This window comes from Ochotona curzoniae, unplaced genomic scaffold, assembly GCF_017591425.1.
Source record: "Ochotona curzoniae isolate NIBS_2020 unplaced genomic scaffold, NIBS_Ocur_1.0 contig_2599, whole genome shotgun sequence".
NCBI lineage: Eukaryota > Metazoa > Chordata > Mammalia > Lagomorpha > Ochotonidae > Ochotona > Ochotona curzoniae.
The window spans coordinates 1,089,177-1,115,126 of record NW_024465520.1 but is presented as its reverse complement, the minus strand read 5'-3'; the positions used below and the strand labels follow the sequence as shown (position 1 = coordinate 1,115,126).

At 46.5% G+C, this 25,950-nt stretch overlaps 1 protein-coding gene across 1 annotated transcript in view; it reads left to right on the top strand.

Moving 5' to 3' along the window:
* The first annotated feature begins 6,100 nt into the window (after positions 1–6,100).
* The window catches only part of PCOLCE2 (procollagen C-endopeptidase enhancer 2), a 51,406-nt gene continuing 31,556 nt past the window's right edge, over positions 6,101–25,950 (top strand). The window contains exons 1-2 of the mRNA XM_040974906.1: positions 6,101–6,195; positions 7,182–7,290. Of these exons, the coding sequence (XP_040830840.1) occupies positions 6,101–6,195; positions 7,182–7,290 (204 nt within the window). The remainder of the gene's footprint in view (positions 6,196–7,181; positions 7,291–25,950) is intronic.

Below are 25,950 nucleotides of genomic sequence, written 5' to 3'. Positions count from 1 at the left end.
GGAAGGAGCCAGAAATGGAATCAGGATCCCAGGATCACAAGGAAGGGATCCTGGGCAGATAAGCCTTTTGTGTTTGTCTGCTACCCTTCAACCCCACACGATCAAGCATTCCTGAGTCTTGAGATGCTCTGATGAGTGGGGCATGCAGCATCAATTGGAAGGCTGTTTCTTTTTTTTTTTTTTTAACATTTATTTATGCAGTTATTTACTTATGGCAGAGAAGCAGAGGAACACGCACACAACTTCATTCTGCTGCATCACTCTCCCTAATAACTACAACAGCTAGAGATGGGCCAGGCTGAAGCCAGGAGCCCAGAACTCCGTCCAGTTCTCCACTTGGGCCATCATCTGCTGCCTTTGCACACACAGTATCAGGAAGCTGGCTCAGAGCAGAATAGCCAGTACTCAGACCTGCACTCCATTATGGGATGTAGGTTGTGCCACAGCTCCTTAAGAAGATGGAACTCTCCAATGAGGCTGGGTTCAAGTTCCAGATTTTTATGTATGCACCACAAGTCTTAGGTTAGTGGTTAGCCACTATAAATTTCAGGCTCCTCACCTATAAAATAATATCATCATTTTTATCTCCTATGGTTTCTCCAAGTAGTAAGTGGGTTATTTTTCGTAAAACGTTCAGTGTAGTTCCTGGTGTACAGTAAGTGTTCACTAAAAGCTAGAGCTGGTGACCATGTTGATCCACTACAAGCAACTTTTGCTTTTGTATTGCACTTGGCCAGCTTTCATTGACTCAAATAAAATATGACCCAGTTCAACATGGGCAGGTGAACGGAGTTGTTTTCACGCAACAACTTGGCAACTCCAGGTGTACTGTATTGTATTCACTTGGCAACTCCAGGTGTAAAACCGCCCTTGGGGTTGCTTTCCTCAGCAAGCAGACATAAGCAGACAGGCTAAGTAAATGTTGCAAATTCCTGTCACGGACATTAAGTATTCTTGGACCTGCCCATTATTTTCTGAGTAACAGTTAGTATTTGGAGAAATTTCCACATTGTATGACCCTCATCTCCTGCACCGTGCTGGATTCCCAGCCTTTGTGCCTCTGAGATACAGGCATGTGACATGGACGGTACCAGTCAGATGCGGTGCTTCATGAGAGCTGAATAGGCACAAAGAGTTCTGTGATGAGCCTTCATTCTGCAAGCAGCAATGAAGACCCTGGCCTTTGGGGCCGTAAGAATTGCAAGGTCAAATTTGGAAACTTAACGGCTCAAGTATCTGTGTTCAGTAGCTGGTCTTGGAACAGCACTGGCTATAGGTTCCTCACTGGATTACCATGCTGGGAATGCTTTTCCAATGTGCTTCACAGTAATGTGAACAACCTCTGATTTTATTTATCTGAGAGGCAGATAGACAAGCACATGTACGCATACACCTATGCACTCCTGTAAATACAGCTCCCATCCAGCGCCTCACTTCCAGCTGTGCGCAGTGGCTGAAGTGGGAAGCCGGGAACTCAATCCGGGTCTCCCAGGTGAGTGGCAAGAAAGAAACCACTTGGGCCATCATCTATGCCTCCCCAGGTCGGCCTCAGCAGGAAGCCAGAGTCAGGAACTGGAATTGGAAACTACACATGTAAGCACTGTGATGGGGGATGTGGGCTTTTGACTCCCGGGCTAAATGTGTCCTTCCTTGCTATTATAACAGCTACACTTTTTTAAAAAAAAGATTTATTTATCTTTATTGAAAAGTCAGGTATACTGAAAGGAGGAAAGACAGAAGATCTTTCATCCACTGATTCGCTCCTCAAATGGCTGCAACAACTGGAGCTGAGCCGTCCGGGCAGGTACGTCTCCCACGTGGATGAGGTTCCCAAAGCCTTGGGCCAGCCCCCACTGCTTTCTCAGGCCATAAAAAAGAAGCTGGATGAGTGTTGGGGGCACTGACAATTTCCTGCCCTGTGATTGACCCTTTGCCCCGATTGGTGTGCCTTGGTGATCTTTAAGCTGATTGGATAGGATTGACATATAAGCCAGAGGCATGGGGGGAGGGGCTTCTGTGTAACGGAATTAACGGACATAACAGTTTTAACGGAAGGTTTGAATAAAGCGCCCCTGAGACACTCTCCAGTGTCGGGTGATTTCTTCCGCGGGACGGGAGACACCGATGGATGGGTGTTGAAACAACTGGGACACAAACCTGCACCCATATGGGATCCCAGCACATGTAAGGCAAGGATATAGCCAATTGAGCACCAGTTCCATTCTCTGTTTCAACTAACAGAGTGAATCTAGTCTGAAAGGAATGGCTCTGGATTCAGTGATTTGTAGCTAAAAGGCTTGAAAAATAGAGGTCTTCTGCAAAATCTTCTCTTGGCCAATGTGAGGTTCTGTAGGAAAAAGATCTGCTTTTCTTCCTAATGTATGCATACACACATCAGAAAATGTTGAACTTTTCATTCTTAAAACATCCTTGAACAAAACAGCGGCTACTGATTGGGGTTTGTGGGCAGACTTGAAAGAGTGCAAGGAGCTATGAAATGTTGACGGTGTCTAAAAAGCTGAGCTCGGGTAAGCCATTTCCAGCATTGCAGTATTCATTCAGTCACTGTGATAACGTCCCAGCTAAAAGAACATGCGGAATTCTAGTGCTATGGTCGTGGCAGAACTAAAGCCACGGAGATAGCATGAACATTATCATTACATTAATCTGGGTTGCCCAGATCCTTTTCATGCCTGTACACATTTGTGACATGTATGAAATTCACTGTTCGGGTGCTAGAGTCAGAGGCCTGTCCCACTCAGGGAAGCACAGACCACACCTGGGGACTGTCTCCTCCTCTTCCCCTCCATCTGACACCCTGCCCTGGACTGGCACAAAAGCGCCTGTAGAAGTAGTCAGAAGGGGCAGGCATTGGGAGAGGGGTTGAGAGCCTGCATGGGTTTCAGTCTTAATTCTGTTCCCAGTCCCAGCTTCTGGCGAAGGTTCACCATGGCAGATAGCAGGAGATGGCTCAGCAACTTGATTGAATCCCACTGAATCACTCAACTTTTGTCTCCTTCAGCCCTTGCCGCTGTCACTTCAGGGACTTGGGAGGGAAACCAGTGGAGGGGAGATGGCTGTCTCTTTGCTTGCCTCTCTTAACAAAAATATTATAGCTAACCCTAGACTATCCACCTCTGTAGTTAACTGTATTAGAAAAGGCTATTTTATTTACTTAAAATAGGCTAGAAAATTTATTTTGTTATTATTTTTTTTAAAGATTTGTCTTTATTGACAAGGCAGGCTTACAGAGAGAAGGACAGACAGAGAAAGATCTTCTGTTCACTGGTTTACTCTCCAAGTGGCCACAACAGCCAGTGAAGCCAGGAGCCAGGAGCTTCTTCCGGGTCTCCCACAGGAGTGGTGCAGGGTCCCAAGGCTTTGGGCTGACCTTGACTTCCTTCCCAGGCCACAAGTAAGAAGCTAGAAGGTGGGTACAGCAGCAGGGACGTGACCCGGCACCCACACGGAATCCTGGTGTTTGCAAGGTGAGGATTTAGCCACTGAACCATCATACCAGGCCCAAGACTGGAAATTTTCATGACAGATATTAAAAATTGCTTAGAATTTTGCCTTACAAATGAAACTAAAGATCAGAAGATTAAGTTCCAATAAAAATAAATAAATCTTTATAAAAAAGAAAATTAACTTCATTTTTTTACTAAACAAAATTTTAGCTATGCTTGAAATTAGATGCTAATTCTCATATGGAACAAAGATGTAATTTTGAACAAATTTTAAAAACATATTTATCTGAAAGAATTACAGAGAAGGAAAGACAGAGAGATCTTCCATCCACTGGTTCACTCCCCAGATGACCAGAGTAGCCGTGGCTAGACCAGGCTGAAGCCAGGAGTCAGGAACTTCATCCTGCTTTCCCACATGGGTAGCAGGGCCTAAATGTCCAGGCCATCTTCCACTGCTTTTCCCAGGCCTTTTGCAGCGAAATGGATTGGAGGTGGACCACTCCACGGGGCTTCCCCATCATTGTCTGGACTCTGTAGCTCCCAGTGCACCTGCCAAGGCTGGGGAACAGGATCATTGCCCCACTCCGCTGACCTTGAGGACCACTCCACGGGGCTTCCCCATCACTGCCCGGACTCTGTAGCTCCCAGTGCACTGTGTAAATTCTGCATCACAGAAGTCCAGAAATGGGTCACACGTAAAGGGATCTGACACACCTCTTGGATCTGTCTCAATTTTAACACATCAAACTTCTCAAGGACATTGAAGGTTTACAATTTTGGTCAGCACTGTAGTTCCAAGTCAAATATGTGTTTTGAAGAATAAATAACACGGGTTTTGGTAAACTTTTAAAATCACATGGTAAAATCAATGTCTCTCTTTATGTGTCCAAATGGCAAGGTGACAGATGGTCATAATGGAATGAAAGTAACAACAGCAGGATGGCTGTTCAAAGCACAGGCATCGGTCTGTATATTGGGAATATACTGTTGCTTATTTATGCCCCAAGTACTTTTTTTAAAAAATCTATTTAAGCATGGGTAGTACTCTGATTTTTTTTTTTTTAATTTCAAAAGCTTAACTGAGTCCTAAGAATGAAATATTCTCTGGCTCTGAGGACTTCCAAAAATCATTACCAGAAAGAGAATTGAGCAATCTTTGGACATGATAGCTGAGAACTCGGACTTTCAAAACAAACCATCCTCTAAATCTCGTACGCTATCGGGCGTATTCTTCAAACTTGTGCAGAATAAACAGTCATTTATTCTCCTCCTTGCTGTTTTAAAGAAATTTTTTATTGGGATGAGGGTGTAATTTTCAGGACACAACAATTTGCCAGATTCTGTCATCCTTTTTCAAAAAAAAAAAAAAATGTCATCCAGGGTGTGGTGCCTATTGGGAATTTTTTAAAAGCTGCGGTAAATGGTGTTTTTCTCCACCACTTTTCAAAAATGTCTAAGATCATGGAAACGCCACAGAGAAATTAGGGCTACTAGGATGAGCCAGTGGGTTTCCACAGTGCTAAAAGATTATTTCCTATAGTCAGTTCTGTTTATTTCTTTGCCAGAAGTGTTTATATTCTCCGCATTAGATGTCCATTATTAGATTGAAGTCTTTATAATTATTACTTTTAATGCATGGGGTTTTGGCTTGAAACGGTGAAAATGAGTTAGACGGAATACCGCAAATGCGACATCGGAACTAAGTTTCTATATCCCGTGGGTGGTGTGTTTATTGAAAATTTCGATGCATTTTTCTGTTCTTGTTATCCTTTTATTAATCCTTGGCTCTTGGGAACTACTTCACAAAATAAAGGGTTGACGGGTCCTCCCCCCAACCACCTCCATAATTAAATGAAGGAAATCCTTGCTTCCACAAGGCTAGAATTGTTCTTAGGAAAAACAGCTTCTCTTTAACTGACGCCTGGAAAATCTCTTCTAATAGCGGAGATGTTAACAGTGGGACGTGAACTCACCAACGCTCGCCTGCAAATGCATCTCCCTCCTCTTTCTCCCCCACGGAGAAAACCAGACAAGAAGCTACCGTGACCGGGAGCGCGTTGGAAGTGAAATTTAAGAGAGGAATTAAACGTCCCTATAGAATCCCCTCACGGATTCCCTTTTCTTTCCCTGGCATTGGGGACAAGGGAGGAACGCCGGCTTTTCCCAGCAAGCGCCAATAAATTTTCACTCCAAATGACTGGGACAAGACCCGCTGAAAAGCCAGTCCCCCGGAGCCGTCCTGGGGTCCCCTTCGGCATCCCTCTCGCCGCAGCCCCGGGTGGGCCAGGAGCCGAGCCGCGGGTCTCCGGGAGCGCGGGCAGGAGGCGCCCGCCCCGGGGGAGGAGGCGACTGCGGCGTCGGAGCCGCCCCTGCTGCGGCCGAGAGAACAAACGGGATATTCAGCAGCGGCCTGTGGGGGGCTGCTGCCAGAGCCGCTCCTCGGGGGGGAAATCAGGCGTGGAGTCAGCCAGCCTGCGCAAGGAATCGCCTTTTAAAAGCGTGCCCACCGGCCCCGCCGCGCACTCGGGGGGCGGCGTCGGGTGGGAGCGCCGGCGCGAACGCGCGTGGATGCCGGTGTGAGTGGCGGCGCGCGCGCGCCGGTGGGGTGGAGCCCCGGAGCGTCTACACCGGCCATGAGTCGCTCGAGCCCCTGGGCCCCGCTCTGCCTGCTGCTGCTGCTGCTGGCCGCCGCCGTGCCGCTCTCCCGGCCACAGCAGCCCCCGGAGAGGTAACGCGACCCCCCTCAGCCCACCCCGCCCGAGCTCGCTCGCTCGCTCCATCCCTCCCTCTGTGCGGGCAACCTCGCCCCGCCAGCCGCTGCCGGGCGCCCGGTGCCTCCGTGCGCTCCCCTCGAGGGGTGCACGCCCCTGCGCCCCGGCGTGGGCTCCGCCTGGGACCCCAGCACCCTTCGGAGCGCGCATGCCCGCGGGGCTCCCCTCGTGCGCCCCTGGCGCGGCCTGACGCATGCCAGGCCACCACGTGGCGGGCACCGCTGCGCTGCCCCTTACGGGTCCGTCGGGCTGCAGGAGCGGGGGGGGCGGGGAGCAGGGCTAGGGCCCCGCAGGAGCGCCTGCTGTTTACCGCTGTTCTCTACCCTCCGGAGGCTTTGCCCGGAAACCGAAAGCTAAGGGAGAACCCGGGAGCGCCCTTGGGAGTCGCTCTAGAAAGTTCACTCTAAACCAAACCGCTGTGGCCCCAGGACCTGGACTATGGGAACCCCCAGCCGCACCCCGACGGCCAAACTTTGTCTTCTTTCACACCTCGCTCCCGCCGCAGCCTCCCCTTTCAAGGGCCAATGCGGTCAGAAACAGGAAGGACAAGTTGCAGCATCTCCCCAGATCTCAGAACTGATAACTTGGACTGTTGAACCAATTGCTTGCCTCTCTTTAAAACCCCCGTGCGCTCTCACCCAAACTGGCTCTCTCCTTCTCTCCCTCCTCCCTGCTAATTTGGATCCCTGAACTGGTTTTTTTTTTTTTTTTTTTTTTTCCTTACAAAACTTATCCCTTCGCCTGCCCTGCGTATAGCGTGCGTATATTAGCACGGTGGGGACAGATGGCAGCTGATCTGACTGCTTGATCAGGCTGTCCCGTAAGTCCTGCTGAGGGCCAGATCTGTCATCTGGCGAGCCAGCTTATAAACCACGGGCTTCTCAAGTGGACTGCGAGAGGGCGTTTCCAACGCGGGGCGCCCTTCCCTCTTGTGTCCCTGCAGACCTGTTTTCACATGTGGTGGCATTCTTTCTGGAGAGTCTGGATTCATTGGCAGCGAAGGTTTTCCCGGAGTGTACCCTCCAAATAGCAAATGCACTTGGAAAATCACGGTAAGCGCACTTTTAGAAAAGGTATTCTCCTGGAAGTGGGTCTTGGAAACGGTGGCGGGCTGCCCACCTTGTCCCTGGATAGCAAGATTTAGGCTCGAAGCAAGTGCCTGGAAATGAACTGTTGGAGGCACTTCAACTATTTGGGCAACTTTTTCTTTTCTTTCTTTTTTTTTGGCTAATGGATCTAGTAATGGTGTCCTGAGTTAGTGATTATAAAGGGCAGGAGCTAATGCTGGAAGAACATTCTTAAAGCTGTTTCTGGAACCTCAGCTTGACTCAAAGGAGTATTATGGATTGGTGATTGAGGCTGCTGCGGGGCAGAGGCCTTTTGCAAGGACCTTTAGAAGTGATTTGCTGCTCAGATCCTGGCATAAATTCCCAGTGGGAAACAGAAGATCAAAGGTAACATTTTGGCTACTCAATACCCATTAAGAAGGAGGAAAAACCAGCTGATTTAATGTCCCCTGATTGAAGCCTTTGCACCCTGCATGCTCTCCCCCCCCCGCACCCCTCCTCCCAGGCAAATCTAAGAGTAGAGGGAGCAAGTAGGAGGGGAGGGCCACTCGGTAGCACACAAGGGCAGCTAACATGCTGTTGCTGGTTAGTGATGTGCTGAGTCAAGATCAGCCAGATGGAGAGTTGTCTCGGGCTACATGCGTGTGAGTTTCGAGTCCTCTCATTGAGTCGTCTCCTGTGTCATCCTGGTGGTTTGTTGTGGCTGCTGGGAAGTCAACACCTGGCTGAGAGCTTCTGTCCGTTTGTGCCATCCGTGGGTTATGGGTTTTAAGAAGCAGCTGCCTACGGCAGCTCCCCGGCAATGAGCGCAGGTGAGGTGTTCGCTGTGCTGAGTGGTTCCCAGGCAGCATCTTCCTGCATCCTGCAGAGCTCTGGAGACAGCGGGGACTGTTCTAGTACCCGTACAGATGGGCAAGCGGAGGCCTACAGCAGTGACAGAAGCTGATGACTGAGCTGCTGAGCCCAGCTGCATGTGCAGTAAGGCCTGTTGAAGATGCGGAGGGGCTGTTTGGCAGGTGGATGGAAGCCTGCGGTCGCTGGGTTAAATGTGCTGGATACTTTCTTCTAAAGTGCTGATCATTGGCTGAGCTTATGCGGATTGGATAATGTTGTACCATAGGACGCCATAAGAAAAGAAAAATGGCATAAATGTTGTTGTTAGCTGTGAAGCAAGGCTTTAAAGTAGCCTGGTTTTCATAGGATATTCGTGTTTTAATTGGATTGAAATGAACTTTCAAAATGATCCCATCAAGTTACTAGCTGAGAGGCATCATGTCCCTAACAAGCAGAAATGCCTGGGACGGTGTTGGTTTGGCCTCTCCCTTGACCAGAGGGGGAGGTGTCATGAAGGTTGTCCTTGGGAAAGGAGCATTGGTCTCCAGGTTGGCTCGAAGGGCTCGTTTTTATTAATATTTGTTTTGTGCGGGGTGGGGTATTCCACTGACCATATAGATTCTGGCCATTGGTGACCAGTTACATCCTGATAAACCCATTGTAAATGAAAGATATCGTACACTATAAATGTTTGGCTCTTTCACCTGTTGAGCATCCCTAGGTGAGCTACGCTGGGCAGTCTGGGCTGCTTCCCATATGATGGCCTGGCACTGCCGCCTTCCAGCATTGTGTTCCAAATTGCTAGTCTGGTTTGAAATGTGGTTTCTATTTGATGTGTATTGCTTGCATACAACTGGAAAGTCAAAAAAGGTTGAAAACTGAAGCACTGTAAGTTGGGGGCTGTCTCACAGAAAGGTGGAGCTGGTGAGCTCAGTGGTCAGCCCTCCCGGCGTCCAGGCTGTCCTTCCTTCTAATGCTTTCAAACTGTGTGGCCAGTGTCAGCACTGATTTGAAGCACAAACACTTGCTCCCTCAGTAGCAAAGTGTGAGGCCATTGAATGAGCACATGAGAAGGCAGTGTGATCCTTTATTACAGTGAGGAGACAGACAGTCCTACACCTGCTGGACCAGCGGGCAGCTCAGAAGATACCCGGAGCCCCGTCTGTGTTCAGACAGGATTTTGTGGACATGAGTGTGGGTCCCTGATCTTCTCCTCCTGTAGCCTCCCTGGGCTGCTAGAGCATGGAATCCCCTGCTGAACAGAGGGGTAGATGGCAGCTCCCTCAGCTGCCTCCAGGGAGAGGGCTGAAACCCAGCCAACAGATTGTAAAATAATATAAGATCACTTACTGTAGGGATGGAATTTCCTTATGTGAATGCCTCTGGATAGAACTGGCTATCAAGGTTTTTCATCTGATCCTCCATTTGTGCCAGCTGGCTCATTCCCTGGGGTCCCTTTGAGGAGGACAGGTGAGGACACCCTGGGGCCGAGGGAGGCAGAGCAGAGGCTGGGGCCTGCCTTCAGGACCCAGGTCCTGCTCCCCTCAGTCCATTGTACGTACATTCATTTTCTTCAAAATGTCTCCTTTTCTTTGGCCCTACATACACTCTTGGGCTAGTATCTCCCCAGCTGCCTTAATACTAGGAGAAAGACAAAATGAGGTGGGGTGGCTTGAATTCTTCCACTCCACCATGTTTGATGCAGGCGTGGGGGAGGCACAGGGAGCAGTTTGATTTTTCTGAAGAGCAAATCAAGGAGGCTGTTGTGGTGGAAGCATAAGCCACGAGGCGAGGATGGGAAGAGAAACTAGAAAGGGAAGAAGGGAGGACTGGAGGCCAGGGTGATGATTTTGACGTTGGAGTAGGAAGCCTTTGAAGAATCTCAAGCCAGGGATGAGAGGATCTGATCGCAGAAGATCGTTTTGGTTGCTGTGTGGAGGACAAACTCTAGGGAAGAATGGAAACAGAGCAGCTGAGAAGGTGTCAGGGTGTCCAGGAAAGAGCCGAGCAGAGTGGATGGAGGTGGGCAGCAAAGATGCTGAAACAGGTTCTCTGTTGGGCTGCAGTGGCAGCAGCAGAGAGCCCATTTGCCCCAGTTCCACACAGGAACTTGCCTCATCCAGGGCAAGTGTGAGGGCCTTGCCAAAGCTGGGCGGATCCCTTCTCTTGTCTTAGTCTTGCAGTCAGTAAGATAAGAATGGAATCTTTACCGGGTGATTCAGTAATGCTTTTATTAAAACATTAATGTGATGGAAAGGTTTCAAAGTGGCCCTCAAACGTCATTTCCTGTAGTTGCAAAGAAAGATCCTGTTTAAGTATCCCGGCCTCCCAGTCCACTCTTGTGTACTGAAGGCGTACCCTAGCATGGTGGCTTTATCACCAAATCACTGTGTCCAAGGGAGGCTGAGGGAAGTCTGGATGTTTAAAGAAAGGTTCATGGTGGTTAGAGCCAAACTTTCTGGTCACACTGGCTTTTCTGAAGTGGAGTAAACCAACTTGCAGACAGGAACCCGAGATTCGTACCCTCCTTCAGCATCTCTCCAGCAGTTTCTTGAGCAGCTGCAGTGTCCAACACACAGCTTAGGCTATTTAAATTTGATCTAATCAGTTAAGAATTGAGTTCTGCCATTCTGCTAGCCACATTTCAAGCGCTCAGTGGCCACTTGTGATTAGCGGCTACTGTCTTGGACGGTGCAGAGAAGGTACACGCTGGTTTGACAGCTAAGGAATCCTTTGGAAAATGGAGGCCACCCTGCTTCTGAGCAGGCTTGGAAGAATAGGAATGGAGCGAGGCAGAAGTCACCTTCATTATCTTAGGAATGAGAATCAGTAACTTTTTCACCAATACCTAGGCTGCAGCAAGAAGAGGACCCCTGTTAGAGTGGCCTTCTGCGAGTGTTGTGTGCTGTCACTGAGAGTTTTCAAGTAGGGAGAGTGGATCACCATCCCCAGGAACATGGCCTGTGGGGGACAGTTCACTGTTGCACAACGAGCGACACTGAGAAGGAGGCCCTGGGCACAGACTTTCTGGAAACACACATGGGACTTAAAGGTGATACGTGCTAGGGCTGTTCTCTGGTCCTCAATCTCTGGGTCAGAGGTGATGGAAAACCCACAAGGCACCTTGCATGCTTGACCTAAGTCACCTGTGGCAGAAAGATCATCATTCCAATAACAGTTTCACTACTCGCTCACGGCAGCCTTGACAAGTCAAAGTATTTGATACACAAGTACTGTGTTCCTTCGTATTTTCTTCCATAATTCTCATAATCCCCCTAGTAGTATTAGAGATAAATTTTGAAAATGGAATGGGGCCCGGCGTGATAGCGTAACAGTTCAAGTCCTTGCCTTGAATGCTCTGGGATCCCATATGAGCACTGGTTCCAATCCCAGCTGCTCCACTTCTCATCCAGCTCCCTGCTTGTGGCCTGGGAAAGCAGTTGAGGACAGCCCAGAGCTTTGAGACCCTGCAGCCGCATGGGAGACCTGGAAAAGGCTCCTGGCTTCAGATTGGCTTAGCTCCAACTGTTGCTGCTGCTTGGGGAGTGAACGATCAGACAGAAGATCTTCCTCTCTGTCTCTCCTCCTCTCTGTATATCTGCCTTTCCAATAAAGATAAATAAATCTTTTAAAAAATGGGATACAATTTTTAAAAAAAAGACAACAAACATTAGCAGCAAAGTAGTACTTTGGATGAATAACCCTATTCAGAATATGGGTTGGGTTGTAGGTGGTATGGGTAGCTGAGTAGAACCAACCGAACCTTTGCTTACAGCAGCTGCAAACTGGAGGAACTCTCCTTGGATAGGCATAGAGGTGTATTTAAAATTGATTCCCTAATGGAAAGCCGATTGAGTCATGCAGGCGTCTTTGTTATTGAAACAGCAGTTGGCACACAGAGGTTGGTGAAAATTGTTTTCTTCTGAGATGGAAAGCTGAGCTGACTCCATGAGTCAGTTTTTTTACTGTGAAGTAATCTGTGCATGTGGTCCTGCTCTGAATCATGAAGGAAACAGCAAGGTTTTTTACCTCAATGATTTTTAAAGTATTGAAGTCAGTCAGTTCTTTAAAATTCCATTGCATCTTTTCAACATCAGCCTGGCCTGGGAAAAATAAACATTGGAGCAATTCAAGTTCAGTGTCAGAGTCCACTTAGGAAACAGTGTTGTGGCCCTTTGTGTAATATGGGAGGGTCAGGATGACAGAGCGTACCTGAAATGGGAGCGGAATTCAACAAGAGGTAGTTGTAGACTGTTCAAGAGGAAAATGTGTAGCAGGTTTTTTTTAAAAGATATATTTTTATTGGAAAAGAAGATTGGAGAAGTAGATTTACAGAGAAGGAAGGAGAGGGAGAAAGATCTCGTGTCAGCTGGTTCACACCCCCAGTGGCCACAGCAGCCAGAGTTGAGTCAATCCAAAGCCAGGAGCCAGGAGCTTCTGCTGGGTCTCCCATGCAGGTTCGGGGTCCCAAGGCTTTGGACCATCCTCTGCTGCTTTGCCAGGCCACAGAAAAGGAGCTGGATGGAAAGTAGAGAAGTTGGCACATGAACCGGTGCTCATATGGGATACCAGCAAGGCGAGGATTTACCAAACCAGGCTTGTGTGTGTAGCAGATTTTCACTGTTGAAACTACTTAACACAGAAGAAACAACCATGTATCTTCCATGAAGAAATCTTTGGACTCCGTATTTATGCCACAGACTCCTTTTTCTTTTTCTTTCTTTTTTTTTTTTTTTTGCTAGCTAGCTACCACTAAATACACTTGTTATTGCATAACCAATAGAACCCAAATAATAATTACAGTTCTTGGCATACCTTCCAATCTGTTGAATCACTTTATTTCATGTGCATCCAGTTCTCAAGTCTATGGGATAGGCAGCCGTTTTACTCATTTCTCATGTGGGGAAACTATCTAAAGAAACTGGTCTTGCCTAAGATGCTTGCAGAGGGTTTGAAAAGATGAACACCTCATTATCCGACTAGGTGGTGCAGATACTCTTACACACTGACTCCTCAAGTGAACAAACCCTCCCCTGCATTTACTATGTAGCAGGCATTCAGTTGGGTCCTGGCGCAGTTCAGTTCTCAGATAGATAAGAGATAAAATAGATAAGAGAATCTGTAAGTGTTATATGTATAAACTATGGTCCTCACTGAATGTTTCCAGTGTTGGTGATTTAAAACTAACACAAACTGGGCCAAGCACGGTAGCCTAGTGACTAAAGTCCTCACCTTGCATGCACCAGAATCCCGTATGGGCACCGGTTCTAATCCTGGCAACCCCACTTCCCGTCCAGCTCCCTGCTTGTGGCCTGGGAAAGCAGTCAAGGATGGCCCAAAGCCTTGGGACACTGCACCCACATGGGAGACCTGGAAGAAGCTCTTGGCTCCTGGCTTCAGGTTAACTCAGCTCCGGCCATTGTGGCCACATGGGGAGTGAATCAGCAGATGGAAGATCTTTCTGTCCCTCCTCTTGTCTGACTTTCCAATAAAAATTTTTTAAAAAAGAGTAAGAGTAGTATACAGTTTAAAAAGTTATATAAAGTCCTAGGTTACTTCAGATGAAAATAATTATTGCTTTCTGCAGAGTAAAAATGTTATAGTTCATTTTATATCTGTGCTACTGAGGCCTGAGAAATTGTTCCTGTGTCCATTATAAGACTTTGTTTAATCTGAGAGAACTGTTTTACTGGTGCCTTGATAGTCTCCCCAAATGCCAAATAGATAGTTCTGGAACATGCCATTGCCTTGGGAGTCACTGTGATGTGTGTGTGTTAAAGTCATCATACTGCATCCGCCCCCAAAAGCCTGATTAACTCACTTGGCGTTCACATATAGGATGCAGGTTAAAAGTGTCATTGGGGTTTGTGTCTTCCCAGTAATGTTTAAGAAGTGGTAGGCAGGAGGTTGTATGAAACTTGAAACATATAGTTACATAAACAAGACTTGCTAAGACTAGAAATATAATTTGAGAAAACAAGTGGTAAATGTAGGCAGTAATTCAACATTCAAGTTACTTGAATATACCTAAGGGTATAGCAAGGAATTTTAAAATTATTATTTGCCTGATGTAACCATAGGAAAACAGATATGGGAGTGGAATTTTGGCCTCAAACACGTATTTCCTGGCCTTAAACTGTGCATAGGATTAAGATTTATATGGAGACCTAAATGCCAACCTTAACTATGTTGGTTTTGTAAATCTGTTTATTTGTTACAGGTTCAGTTATGTCAACTGTGTGAATGGTAACTGAATCCAGTGCCTGACTTAATATTTATACCTAGGGCAGTAAAACTGAGTGTGATTAGCAGGGAATGTCTGCCATTTCCACCTCTGCCAATGGTGAGTGGCATAAAAACATAAAAGCACCACAGATGGTTTTCTTGCTTTTTTTTTAACTGAACAAGTTTGATTCAGACGCGTTATGATACTATGACGCATGAAGTGTTCCGGTCAGTTTTCAGTTGATAAAGTAGTAGAAGAATGAACGTTTTCCTTGTCACCCTAGATCCTTCTGGGAAGCAAATATATATCCTAAACAAGTAACCAAGTGGCATTCGCTCTTCCCCGCCCCCCTCCAGTCTCAGTCCGGCTTGTGTAAATTGGTCTAATTTTCTGCTTGTTTTTGAGGGTTTCTGTTACTCGTGTCCCATTACTCTCTCACACAGAAATCCAGTATGTTTTTGTTTATTGAAAATGCAGCATTATATAAATATTGGTTCTGCTTGGATTTTTTATGCCGTGTTCAGACAGATAGATGCCTTAGGAAGAGTGCGTTGAGTAGAAAGCAAAGTGAGAACAGATGAAAACCAAGTCTCCATCAGTCCCATCTTTTTTCGGAAAGTGATTCCCTTTAATGTTACATCGTTGACCAAACAAGGCCTTCTTTGCTGAAGCACCATAGGAGTGGGACAGCACAGGGACAACGGTCTGTGAAAATGGACCGAATGGAAAGCAGGAGTTTAAAGAACACGTCGTTAAAAAGACAGATGAAATCACTTTCACACCCTTTGCCCACCTCCAGGATTCAATCTATGACATGAGATTATGGGTAGATTTAAATTGCCCCTTAAACTTACAGATTCCTTGAGTTCTGTCCATTGAAATGGTGGTCTCATGGCTGATGGCGTTATGCTGGAGGCCACAGAAGCATTTACGGGGGTCCAGATTCTGGGGTGCGTTTGTTCCCCACATTATTCTGCTTAGAGGTGGGGGGATGAGCCCGTGGGTCATTTCTGTCCTTGCTCTTCGCACAGACAATTGTTACTGAGTGGATTTTTATTCCTTCACCACTCCCCTCAACTTCCGTAGCTGCACCTTATCCGCGTTATCAACAACAGCGACAGTCATGCTTTGGGGTGCCCTCGGCTCTCTTACTCTACGAATTTGGGGGACAAAGAGTGTTTTCAGTCACATTATATGTTAGCTCATGGGAGTCAATGAAGCAAAACTGGAAAACCAGTATAAACATCCCAAAATAAATGAAACACCCACAGAGAAGGAGGGAGTGGAACTAAAGCTGGCCAGGGCACCAGCCTTGCCACTAAATATCACCTCCCTTTCATCACCTCACCCCTAGACACTCCTGAATCCTAAATATAATAAAACAGTGTTTTCTGAAATGCAAACGGAGGTAGAGGCCATTTAATCAGAAGTGGGCCCGACTAACAGAGAGAGGGTACAGGGAAGCCAGGGGCCATTTTACTGCTGCTGAAATGAATGATAAGGATTTGCACGCTGATGAGGAGATTGCTAGCTGTCATGACCTCCTCTGAAGAAATCATCTTTCACTCAAGTTGTGTACTAAGTACCTGCCGGAAATCGGGTGCTGGATTAGGCACAAGACCACCCAGGTTGGGAGATCACATCCGAGTGAGGCTGGCTATCATGAGCCAGGGAGGTGTCCACAGAACGAGTAACAGGGGCACAGGGTGGCAGGGTCATGGAGGGTGGTGTGTGTGACATGGCTCAGGCACTAGACTAATGGGCATGGGCGCTTAACACCCACCGACAAGGGTTTGAACCCTGCCTGGCTCTTCACCTGGTAGAGGGTGAAGTTTCTGAAGTCGGTGTCCTGGATATAATGACCAGGGCGTGCCTTGTAGGGTTGATATGAGGACTGAAGGGCGTAGTTCACGAAAGGCCCTTGGCACCAGCAGGCGCTTGCTTAATAAATGGCGGTGATGGTGTTTTGCTGTTATTTTCTTAAAATCTCTCTTCCAGGGCTGTAAGAAGAAATAAAGGTGTAGTGTTTATGTAGGACTTGTCTGCAAGCCAGTTTGTTCCCAACTTATGGTCATTCCCCTGGGGCATGGCAAGGTCCCTTGGGAAATACCTATTTATGCTCACTGTGTTCTTTCTTCGTTCAAAATACGATCTTTCATCAGACTTGATCCACAGAAGCATTTCCAAACCCTTCTACTTAAACCAGCAGTGTCTCACCCCAGCACCAACCAAGTGTGCCTCTTGATCTTGAAAACAGGGAGTTTAAGGAAAAGAGAAAGAATTTTCAGTGAAAAGTTGTGAATAACTACTGATTTTTTAAGAAAATCTATTTATTTGAAAGACAGATTTACAGAGAAAGGAGAGACAGATCTTCCATCTGCTGATTCACACCCCAAATGGCTACAACAGCTGGAGCTGAGCTCATCCGAAGCCAGAGGCCAGTAGATTCTTACAGGTCTCCCATGTGAGTGCAGGAACCCAAGGACCCCAAGGACTTGGGCCATCCTCTGCTGCTTTCAGGTCACAAACAGAGAGTTAAATCGAAAGTGGAGCAGCCGGACCACAAACTGGCACCAATATGGAGTGCTGGCACTTACAGAAAAAGGGTTAACCTGCTGAGCCACTGTGTCAGCACCTGGCGTCCACATGGCTGACCTGGATGGAGAGCCATTGTGTCAGCACCTGCCATCCACATGGCCAACCTGGATGGAGAGCCATTGTGTCAGCACCTGCCATCCACATGGCTGACCTGGATGGAGAACCACTGTGTTAGTACCTGGCCGTCCACATGGCTGACCTGGATGGAGAACCACTGTGTCAGCACCTGGCCGTCCACATGGCCGACCTGGATGGAGAGCCATTGTGTCAGCACCTGCCATCCACATATGTGGCTGACCTGGATGGAGAACCACTGTGTCAGCACCTGGCGTCCACATGGCCGACCTGGATGGAGAGCCATTGTGTCAGCACCTGCCATCCACATGGCTGACCTGGATGGAGAACCACTGTGTTAGTACCTGGCGTCCACATGGCCGACCTGGATAGAGCTCTGGGTTCCTCGCCCAGCCCTGGCTGTGGTGGTCAGTGGGGGAGTGAACCACTGGATCCAAAACTTCTGTCTCTACCTCTCCGTTTCTCTGCCTTTCATGTAAATAAATAAGGAAGTAAATAAAGAAATCTTAAACTACCAGATTAGTTTCCAAGACGGCTTTAATCACTTTATACTGCCTCCAGCAACCATTTGAAAGTCCCACTTGCTTTATATTCTAGCATTTGGCGTCTGTATCTTTTTAATTTTAGCAAGGCTTCTGGATATGTAGTAATACAACACTGTAATTTCAGTTTTCATTTCCCCGATGATTAGCGATATTGAATGTATTTTTATGTGCATATTGGTTTTTCTTTGTATGGGTCTCTTCAGATTTCTGCCAGTGTTTTGGATTATTCATCTCATCATTAAGTTTGATGATTTTTCTGAATACATATTCTTTGTTCAATGTATGCGTCACGTGTGTCAGGCATTCTGGCACAGTGGTTAAGGTGCGCTTGGACACTTGCATTCCAGATCAGAGCCCTGGGCTCTAGTGCTGGCTGTGCTGGTGATATCATCTGTCACTTGTTTTGTTTGTTTGTTGGCTTGTTTTGTTTGCCTAGAAGCTTTATGATTTTGACATTCTTCATTTCGGTTTGTCACTTACCTCAATTTGGGTCATAACCCTATTTTTCCATATGAGTTTCTACTTTTTCAAACATTCCTGGTTGAGAAGATTGGCCTTTTATCCATTGCATTAGCAATCTCTAGAGAAACGGGAGAGGATAGATTTTATTCCTTTCTCTGTCCCTCCCTTCCCCCGTTCCCTTTCCTTCCCTGGGTGGAAATTGGCACATTTAGTTATGGAGGCTGAGAAGTCCTGCCTGTTGTCTTGCAGGCAGAGAAGCAGGAAGACTGATGCTCTGCACAGTCTGAGTCGAGAAGCAGGACATCAGGAAGGCTGCTGGTGGAAATCCCGGAGTCCCAGAGCTGCCCAGGCGCTCCCGTGCCCAGGGAGAGATGGCAGGAGATCCAGCCCCAGAGAGAATGCTCCCTTCCTCCACCTTTCGCTTCTGTTGCCTGGTGCAGATCTCCTGTACTCCGTGCCCTGACTCAATGCCCTGACCATCACACCCAGAAATGCTATCTTCCTGCCATCTTGGGCATCCCTTAGCCCAATCCAGATGGCACATAAGGTGAACCGTTCCGTACATTGAGGTGTTTGCGTAGTTTTGTCCGAGATTCATTGGCTGTATGCAGGTGGATTTGTTTCTGAACTCTGCTCTGTTCTATTGATCTTTTTGCCTGCCCTACTTTTCTGTACAGGCAGTCTTTTAAGATCCTTGGATTGATGGAAATACACTGACGCCAGGTTGTGGTGATGGTGGCAGAACTCCATAAATTTACTCAAAGTCACTGAAAGGTGTTCTTAAGATGAGTGGTGTGTGTGAGTGTGTGTGTGTGTGTGTTTAAGAAGAAAGTGTCTTATGATAGAAAAGCTCTGTTCTGAATAGGCCTTGAGGTGCCAAGGAAATACTGACAGTGGGGAGTGATAGAACAGAACTACGGCACCTGGCATTGTAGGTGGGCCCCTCAGGCTTCATGAGCATCCTCTGCTGGCATGGAGAAGCCATGCAGCACCCAGCTCAGCACCACCAAGCACACCTGAGGGCCTGGAGGAAAGGGCACTCGGTGAACTCATTGTACAAATAACGTTGAACTTTGCAGTTCTCAATGCAAGGACAGAGGGCGCTGTGGCGACTGTAGCAGGTGCCTGTGCTGGGCCTCCCAATTCCCCCACACCTCACCCATCTGTGCTGCTACCTGCAGGCTGGACCAACGCAGTCTCTCTGGGTCTTCCTCCAACCCTCTCCTTCTTCATTAGCGTGTCTCCTTTTTATGATTCCTCTGAAATGTGGTGTTGTCACAGAACATTTCATTTAAATGTCACACCATCTGAGCAGACTGCGTCACTGTCCTTTCTGCTGCTGACTGTGAGCTCCCCAGGGACTCCTCTGGTTTTTCTTCTTCGGCGCGCTGGTGTTCCCACTTTGCTTTTGCTTTTAATGACAATTAGGTTTTTGGAATAGCATTGGACGGGAGGAGTGTGGCTGGGGAAGAATCAGTTTGGGAGAGAATTACAAGCCAGGTTAGCTGAGGTATTGACAAGCTTGGGCGCACAGTCGTGGAAGTAACGAAGATGCCTGCTTTGTTTGTGATCCCAGCCCCCAGCCAAGCTGTGTCCTGGGCTGGTAACGTCTGGCACTAGAACCCCTCCCTGGGGCCTCTGTTTTCTCTGGCAAAACTGCTTCCCTGAGCCATCCATCCAAACAGATGTCTTCCTCTGGCAAAGAAGCAGACCCTTAGAAATCTTTACCCTTCTCTCAAACTGTTTTTCTATTGGGCTTTTGATATCAGAGTTTGCACTTCGATTGTCTGAAATTTGACATGTCTGTAACTGAACCTTTTAGGGCCCATGAGGACACAGCTGGGTCAGCCATCACTTGCAGCCTGGCTGTGCCACTTCCAATTCAGCCTTCTGCCCGTAAGCAGCAAAAGATGTACGTAGACCCCTGGCGCCCAGGAGGGGGACCCAGCTGGAGTCTCTCGTGGCTTGGGCATCAGGGCCATTTGAGGACAAACCAGCAGGTGAAAGGTCTCTCTCTCTTTTTCTCTGGGCCATTTCCCCCATCAGATTCATTTTAAATAAATTTTAAAGAAACAACAGTATTATTGTCCCTTTGGATTTTCTGCCCCGATGCTCTCTAAAGCAAGTGACAGTAAATGTTTCTCTTCTCACTGCCTTTCCATTGTGCAGGGGCTTGGGACATTGAGGTGGTCTTGAATACAGTGCCGTCTGCCTGTTGCCGACCTTCCGGTCTCCACCAATTTCTGTGAACCCAGCTTTCCCATGAATTAAAACATACTGGCCTTTTTTTTTCCACCTACTAGATTAATAGTTTCTCATAACATTAAGCATAGGTGATGACGTCAAAAGTGGCATCAAGATTTATCTTATCTTGATAAATTGTTTTTTAATAATTTAAACTTCCTCCATGCCTTGACCTAGCAAGCCCATTTCTGAAAATGTATTCTGTAGAAACATTCCCTTAAACACAGTATCTGTATAATTATGGTCGTGATAGCATTATTAATGCAAGATTGGCAATGTTGTGATCATAGTTGTTTCAGAGCCACGAGCTCGAAAGCCACTCCTTCCCCACCTATGTAGTCCTTACTGCCTGCCTGTAATGCTCATCTGTCATCACCTGGAGGGGGCAGTATCGCCTTTGCTGTGTAACCACTCCCCTTGCAAGCCCCGCAAAGGCCCATGATAGGGAGGGGCTCACTCTCTCGATTGCACACTTCCATCACTCTGGCACTCCGACTCATGGCCTCCCCAGTACCTGCTTGCTCTCTGGCTTCCCAGGGATGGACTCCGAGAACAGGTAGCCCCTGAGCATGGCCCCTGCATGTCTGTATTCCTTGTCCTCTGTTCACTGCTTGGGCAAGACAGTGAAGATGTTCATGCTAAGATGTTTTGTATTTCTAATGTGTGTACTTTCAAGGTTTCAGGAGAGCTGCGGTAATGTCATCTTTCATACAAGATCCTTGAAAGACTGTTTTTTGTTTATTTGTTTTTATTTTATTTGAAATAAAAAAGAGACATCTCCCATTTGCTGTTTTACTATCAAAATGTCTATGGTAGCCAGGTTGGGCCAAACCAAAGCAATGTTGGGAATTCAATTCACGTCTCCCACGGGAGTGGCCGGGACCCAAGGCACCTGCTGCCTCCCAGGTGTGCATCAGCAAGAGGCTTGCCCAGTACAAAGGGACTGGACCCCAGGTGTTCTGAAGTGGGGCGCCTGAGGCATCCTAAGTGATGACCTAACCCTAGTACCAAGTACTGGCTAGGCACAAAGCATCTTTGCAATCGTGCACAGCACCAAAGAACAGTGCTCCACCCAGGCAAGTGGTACTCAGGAAACAATGAAAAAGCCAGCTCATCCTGGCTTAGTCAGCCTCCCCACAGTGAGGAATGTCATGAGCAACTAAGGAGTCAAACGTCTGTCCGTGGGAAAGCAGAATCCCCAACACAGACACAAAGCAGAGACTGTGGGCTCAGACCAGGCAGAGCAGGAGGATGCGTGAGTGCGATGACCCTCAAGAAGACACTTTATGTTTACTTGTTTTAGAGGTTTATTTATTTTTTATTGGAAAGTCAAATATACAAAGAGGAGCAGAGACAGAGAGGAAGATCTTCCGTTGGTTGAGTCACTCCCTAAGTGGCTGCAACGGCTGGAGCTGAGCTGATCCCAAGTCAGGAGCTTCTTCTGGGTCTCCCATGCAGATGCAGGGTCCCAAGTCTTTGGAACATCCTCGACTGCTTCCCCAGGCTACAAACAGGGAGCTGGGTGAGGTGTGGAGCAGCTGGGATATAAACCTGCACCCATGTGGGATCCTGGCGAATGCAAGGCAAGGATTTAGCTACTAAGATACCATGATGGGCCCTCAAGAATACATTTGTATGTGTAATGGAACATGACACCAAAAAATAATAGAAACACTCATGGAAATTAATAGCTTGATAGAAGAAAAAGTTGATAGGATTGGAAGATAAAGAAAAGCAAAAATAATGCAAAACAAGAAGGTAAAGCAATGAGGAGGAAAAATATTAGCAGCTGTCTCCAGGAAGCCCCTGATTGAAGAGGATTCTAGAAGCAGCAGAGAGGATGGAAGAGAGATTATTACAGAAATAATACTTAGCATTGCAAATAAGAAAAAGCACCACCATGGTGTGTCTTTCTTAACTTTAGACAAAATCCTACAAATGATGGGGGGGCAGGGAAATCACAACAGTAGCCTGTGGGAATCCAGAAGGAGGCAGAAAGTTGGTACGTTTAAAGTTCTGATGAAAATATTCTAAAGCTACCACCTGTACCCTGCTAGACCAGCAGACAGTGGGAGTTCAGACACACAAGATCCTAAACTTTCTGTCTTTATACACCCCTTTGTAAGAAAACTGGAAGTGGGTTCACTGCAGCAAATTGAGGGGGAAAAGAAAGAAAGAAAGAAAGAAAGAAAGAAAGAAAGAGAGAGAGAGAGAGAGAAAGAAAGAAAGAAAGAAAGAAAGAAAGAAAAGAAAGAAAGAAAAAAGGAAGGAAGGAAGGAAGAAAGAAAGAAGAAAGAAAGAAGCAAGAAAGAAAGAAAGAAAGAAAGAAAGAAAGAAAGAAAGGGAGAGAAAGGAAGGAAGGAAGGAAGGAAGAGAAAGGAAGGAAGGAAGGAAGGAAGAGAAAAGAAAGAGAAAGAAAGAAAGAAAGAAAGAAAGAAAGGAAGGAAGGGAGGAAGGAAGGAAGGGAGGAAGGAAGGAAAAGAAAAGAGAAAGAGAAAGAAAGAAAGAAAGAAAGAAAGAAAGAAAGAAAGAAAGAAAGAAAGAAAGAAAGAAAGAAAGGAAGGAAGGAAGGAAGACGAGAAAGTAAGGAAGGAAGGAAGGAAGAAAAAGAAAAGAGAGAAAGAAAAAAGAAGAAAGAAAGAAAGAAAGAAAGAAAAGAAAGAAAGAAGAAAGAAAGGAAGGGAGAAGGAAAGGAAGGGAGGAAGGAAGGCGAAAGAAAAAGAGAAAAAGAAAGAAAGAAAAAAAAAGAAAGAAAGAAAGAAAGAAAGAAAGAAAAAATAAAGAAAGAAAGGAAGGGAGGAAGGAAGAAGGGAGGAAGGAAGAAAAGAAAAGAAAGAAAGAAGAGAAAGAAAAAAGAAAGAAGAAAGAGAAAGAAAAGAAAAGAAAGAAAGAAAGAAAGGAAGGAAGGAAGGAAGGAAGGAAGGAAGGAGAAAGAAAGAAAGAAAGAAAGAAAGAAAGAAAGAAAGAAAGGCAGAAAGAAAGAAAGAAAGAAAGAAAGGAAGGAAGGAAGGAAGGAAGGAAGGAAGGAAGGAAGAAAGAAAGAAAGAAAGAAAGAAAGAAAGAAAGAAAGAAAGAAAGAAAGAAAGAAAGAAAGAAAGAAAGAAAGAAAGGCAGAAAAATTCCCAAGACCCTGGGAGAATTTGCTTAGCTGGAGGTGAAGCCAGGTCCCAGCCCCAGCTGTGCCAGGGTCTGAAGGCTAGCCCGTGCAGGAGAGGAGAGTTGAGGGCAAGGCAAACACAGAACCAGTAGGACACCGGGGCCTGGCCATTACCAAGAGAGGTGTTTGTGTCAGGAACGAAACATACTTAAAGAAGAAGGCGATTATTATCTCTAGGAAACACAAACAGCTGTAAAAGAAGCCACAGTTTAACTTGGTAATGAAAAATATTGTTGGGTGTGTAGTTATGAGCAGTCTCTTGTTGCTCAAACCAGAATTTTGATGGCGTAATAATAGGAATCAAAGAGATGAAATTGAGAAGGGATAAATCCAGACATAGCAACACAAGCATTTTAGGAAGAAAGGAATACATGTCAGACTAAAGGGCAGAAAGAGACTGGCTGCTTCTGAGAGCAGATGTCGGGGTGAAGAAGAGGGCAGGGCTGTTGTGCTGTTCTAGACTCTATGCTACAGCCATGATTTGTTTTTTTTAAAGATTTATTTTTATTATTTATTTATTTATTTTATTGGAAAGGCGGATATACAGAGAGGAGAGACAGAGAGGAAGATCTTCCGTCCGATGATTCACTCCCCAAGTGAGCACAACGGGCCGATGCTATGCTGATCCGAAGCCAGGAGCCTCTTCCGGGTCTCCCACGCGGGTGCAGGGTCCCAAAGCTTTGGGCTGTCCTCGACTGCTTTCCCAGGCCACAAGCAGGGAGCTGGATGGGAAGCGGGGCTGCCGGGATTAGAACCGGCGCCCATATGGGATCCCAGGCGTGCAAGGCGAGGAGCTTTAACCACTTGCGCCACCGCGCCGGGCCCCATGATTTGTTTTTAATTAAAAATTGGTTTCAGAAACTTTTGTTCTGTGTTGTAGTAAGTTAATGCTAACACGTAAACTCTTGTCCAAGAGGACACGACACGCTCATGTTTGCACTGTTCTGTTTTGATTTGTTTATTATCTCCCTGTGATTTTCCTCATCCCAGAAGGGAAGGGCTTCTTGTTTCATTTCTAGGATAATTTTGTGTTTGTAATCTGTCACCTAATGAATTTATCAGATGAAATCACAGATGACAGAAGTATGTTTTTGAAAACATCATATTATTTCTTGGATCATTTCTAGCCTAGAAATAAGCTCTATTTTATAAAAACTTATGAAAAAAAAAAGTACTCTCATGACGCTAAGCAGAGAAAAGCTCCTCAACTCATATTTGTTACTTTCAGGAATGGCAGCCAGGGGGCCCATGTTTAGAGCGATGGTGAGGCCTCTACTTGGGGTGTCCAGATCCCATATTCAGCGTCTGGGTTTGCACCCCAGTTCTGGGTCCGGTTCCGGCTTCCTGCCAGCGCCCACCATGGGAGACAGCAGTAACGGCTCGAGAACTTGGATCTCTGCCACCCACGTGGAAGACTTGGACTTAGTTCTAGGTCCCTGACTTTGGCCCAGCCCCTCCCTCGCCGTCATGGACATTTGGGGAGTGAATTAATGGAAGAGAACTATCTGTTTCACGTATGCTGTCACTCTGCCTCTTTCCAAACCCTGTCTTCTTCCACTAAGTGAATACTTAGACTACATACTGTTGAAAAGAATAGCGGTCAGATAGGTACTATGGTTAGGAGTAGGGATACTCTGCTGCAAGATTCTTAACCAATCATGTTTATTATGTTAGAGAACTGGAGCCTAAAATGTCTTAAGTACTTTTTCCCATTTTTTAAGGTGCAAAGAAATTAACTATATTTAATTTTTTATGATTTATCTTCACTCTTCTGATATGAAACTAAGAACAAAAAATTAATAACCTTATTTTAAATATTTATAATCTTTGTGTGAGAGCTGTGACGTAGCCGGTCAGCTGATACTTGAGGGCCCAGTGTGACGGTTCAGCACGGCTATATCCTTTCCTTGCACATTCCAGGATCCCATTTGGGCACCGATTTCTGTCCTGGCTACTCCACTTCCCATGCAGCAACCTGCTTGTGGCCTGGGAAAGCAGCTGAGGAAGCCCAAAGCCTTGGGACCCTGCATTCATGTGGCAGACCTGGAGAAGCTCCTGGTTTCTGGTTGGCTCAGCACCAGCTGTTGTGGCCACTTGGGGAGTGAGTCAGTGTACCGAAGATCTTTCTGTATCTCCTTTTCTCCGTAAATCTGCCTTTCCAATAAAAATAAATAAATCTTTAAGAAAAGCTGTTATGTGAGACACCGTATCTCAGAAGATCTCATGGGTTTCAGTCCTCACTGCTCCACGTTCATAACCAGCTCTCTGCTGCTGTGCTTGTGAGGCAGTGGCTGATGGCTCAGTTGCTTGTGTCTTGCCATTTATGTGGGAAATCCAGATGCACTTCTTAGCTCCAGGCTTCAGCCTAGTTCAGTCCCAGCTCTTCTGGCCATTTGGAGAAGTAAATCAACAAATAGATTTCTTTCTCTGTCACTCTGCTTTTCAAATAAAAAATAAGTACATCGTTAAAAAATTATAATCCTGGATATTATAACAAAATAACC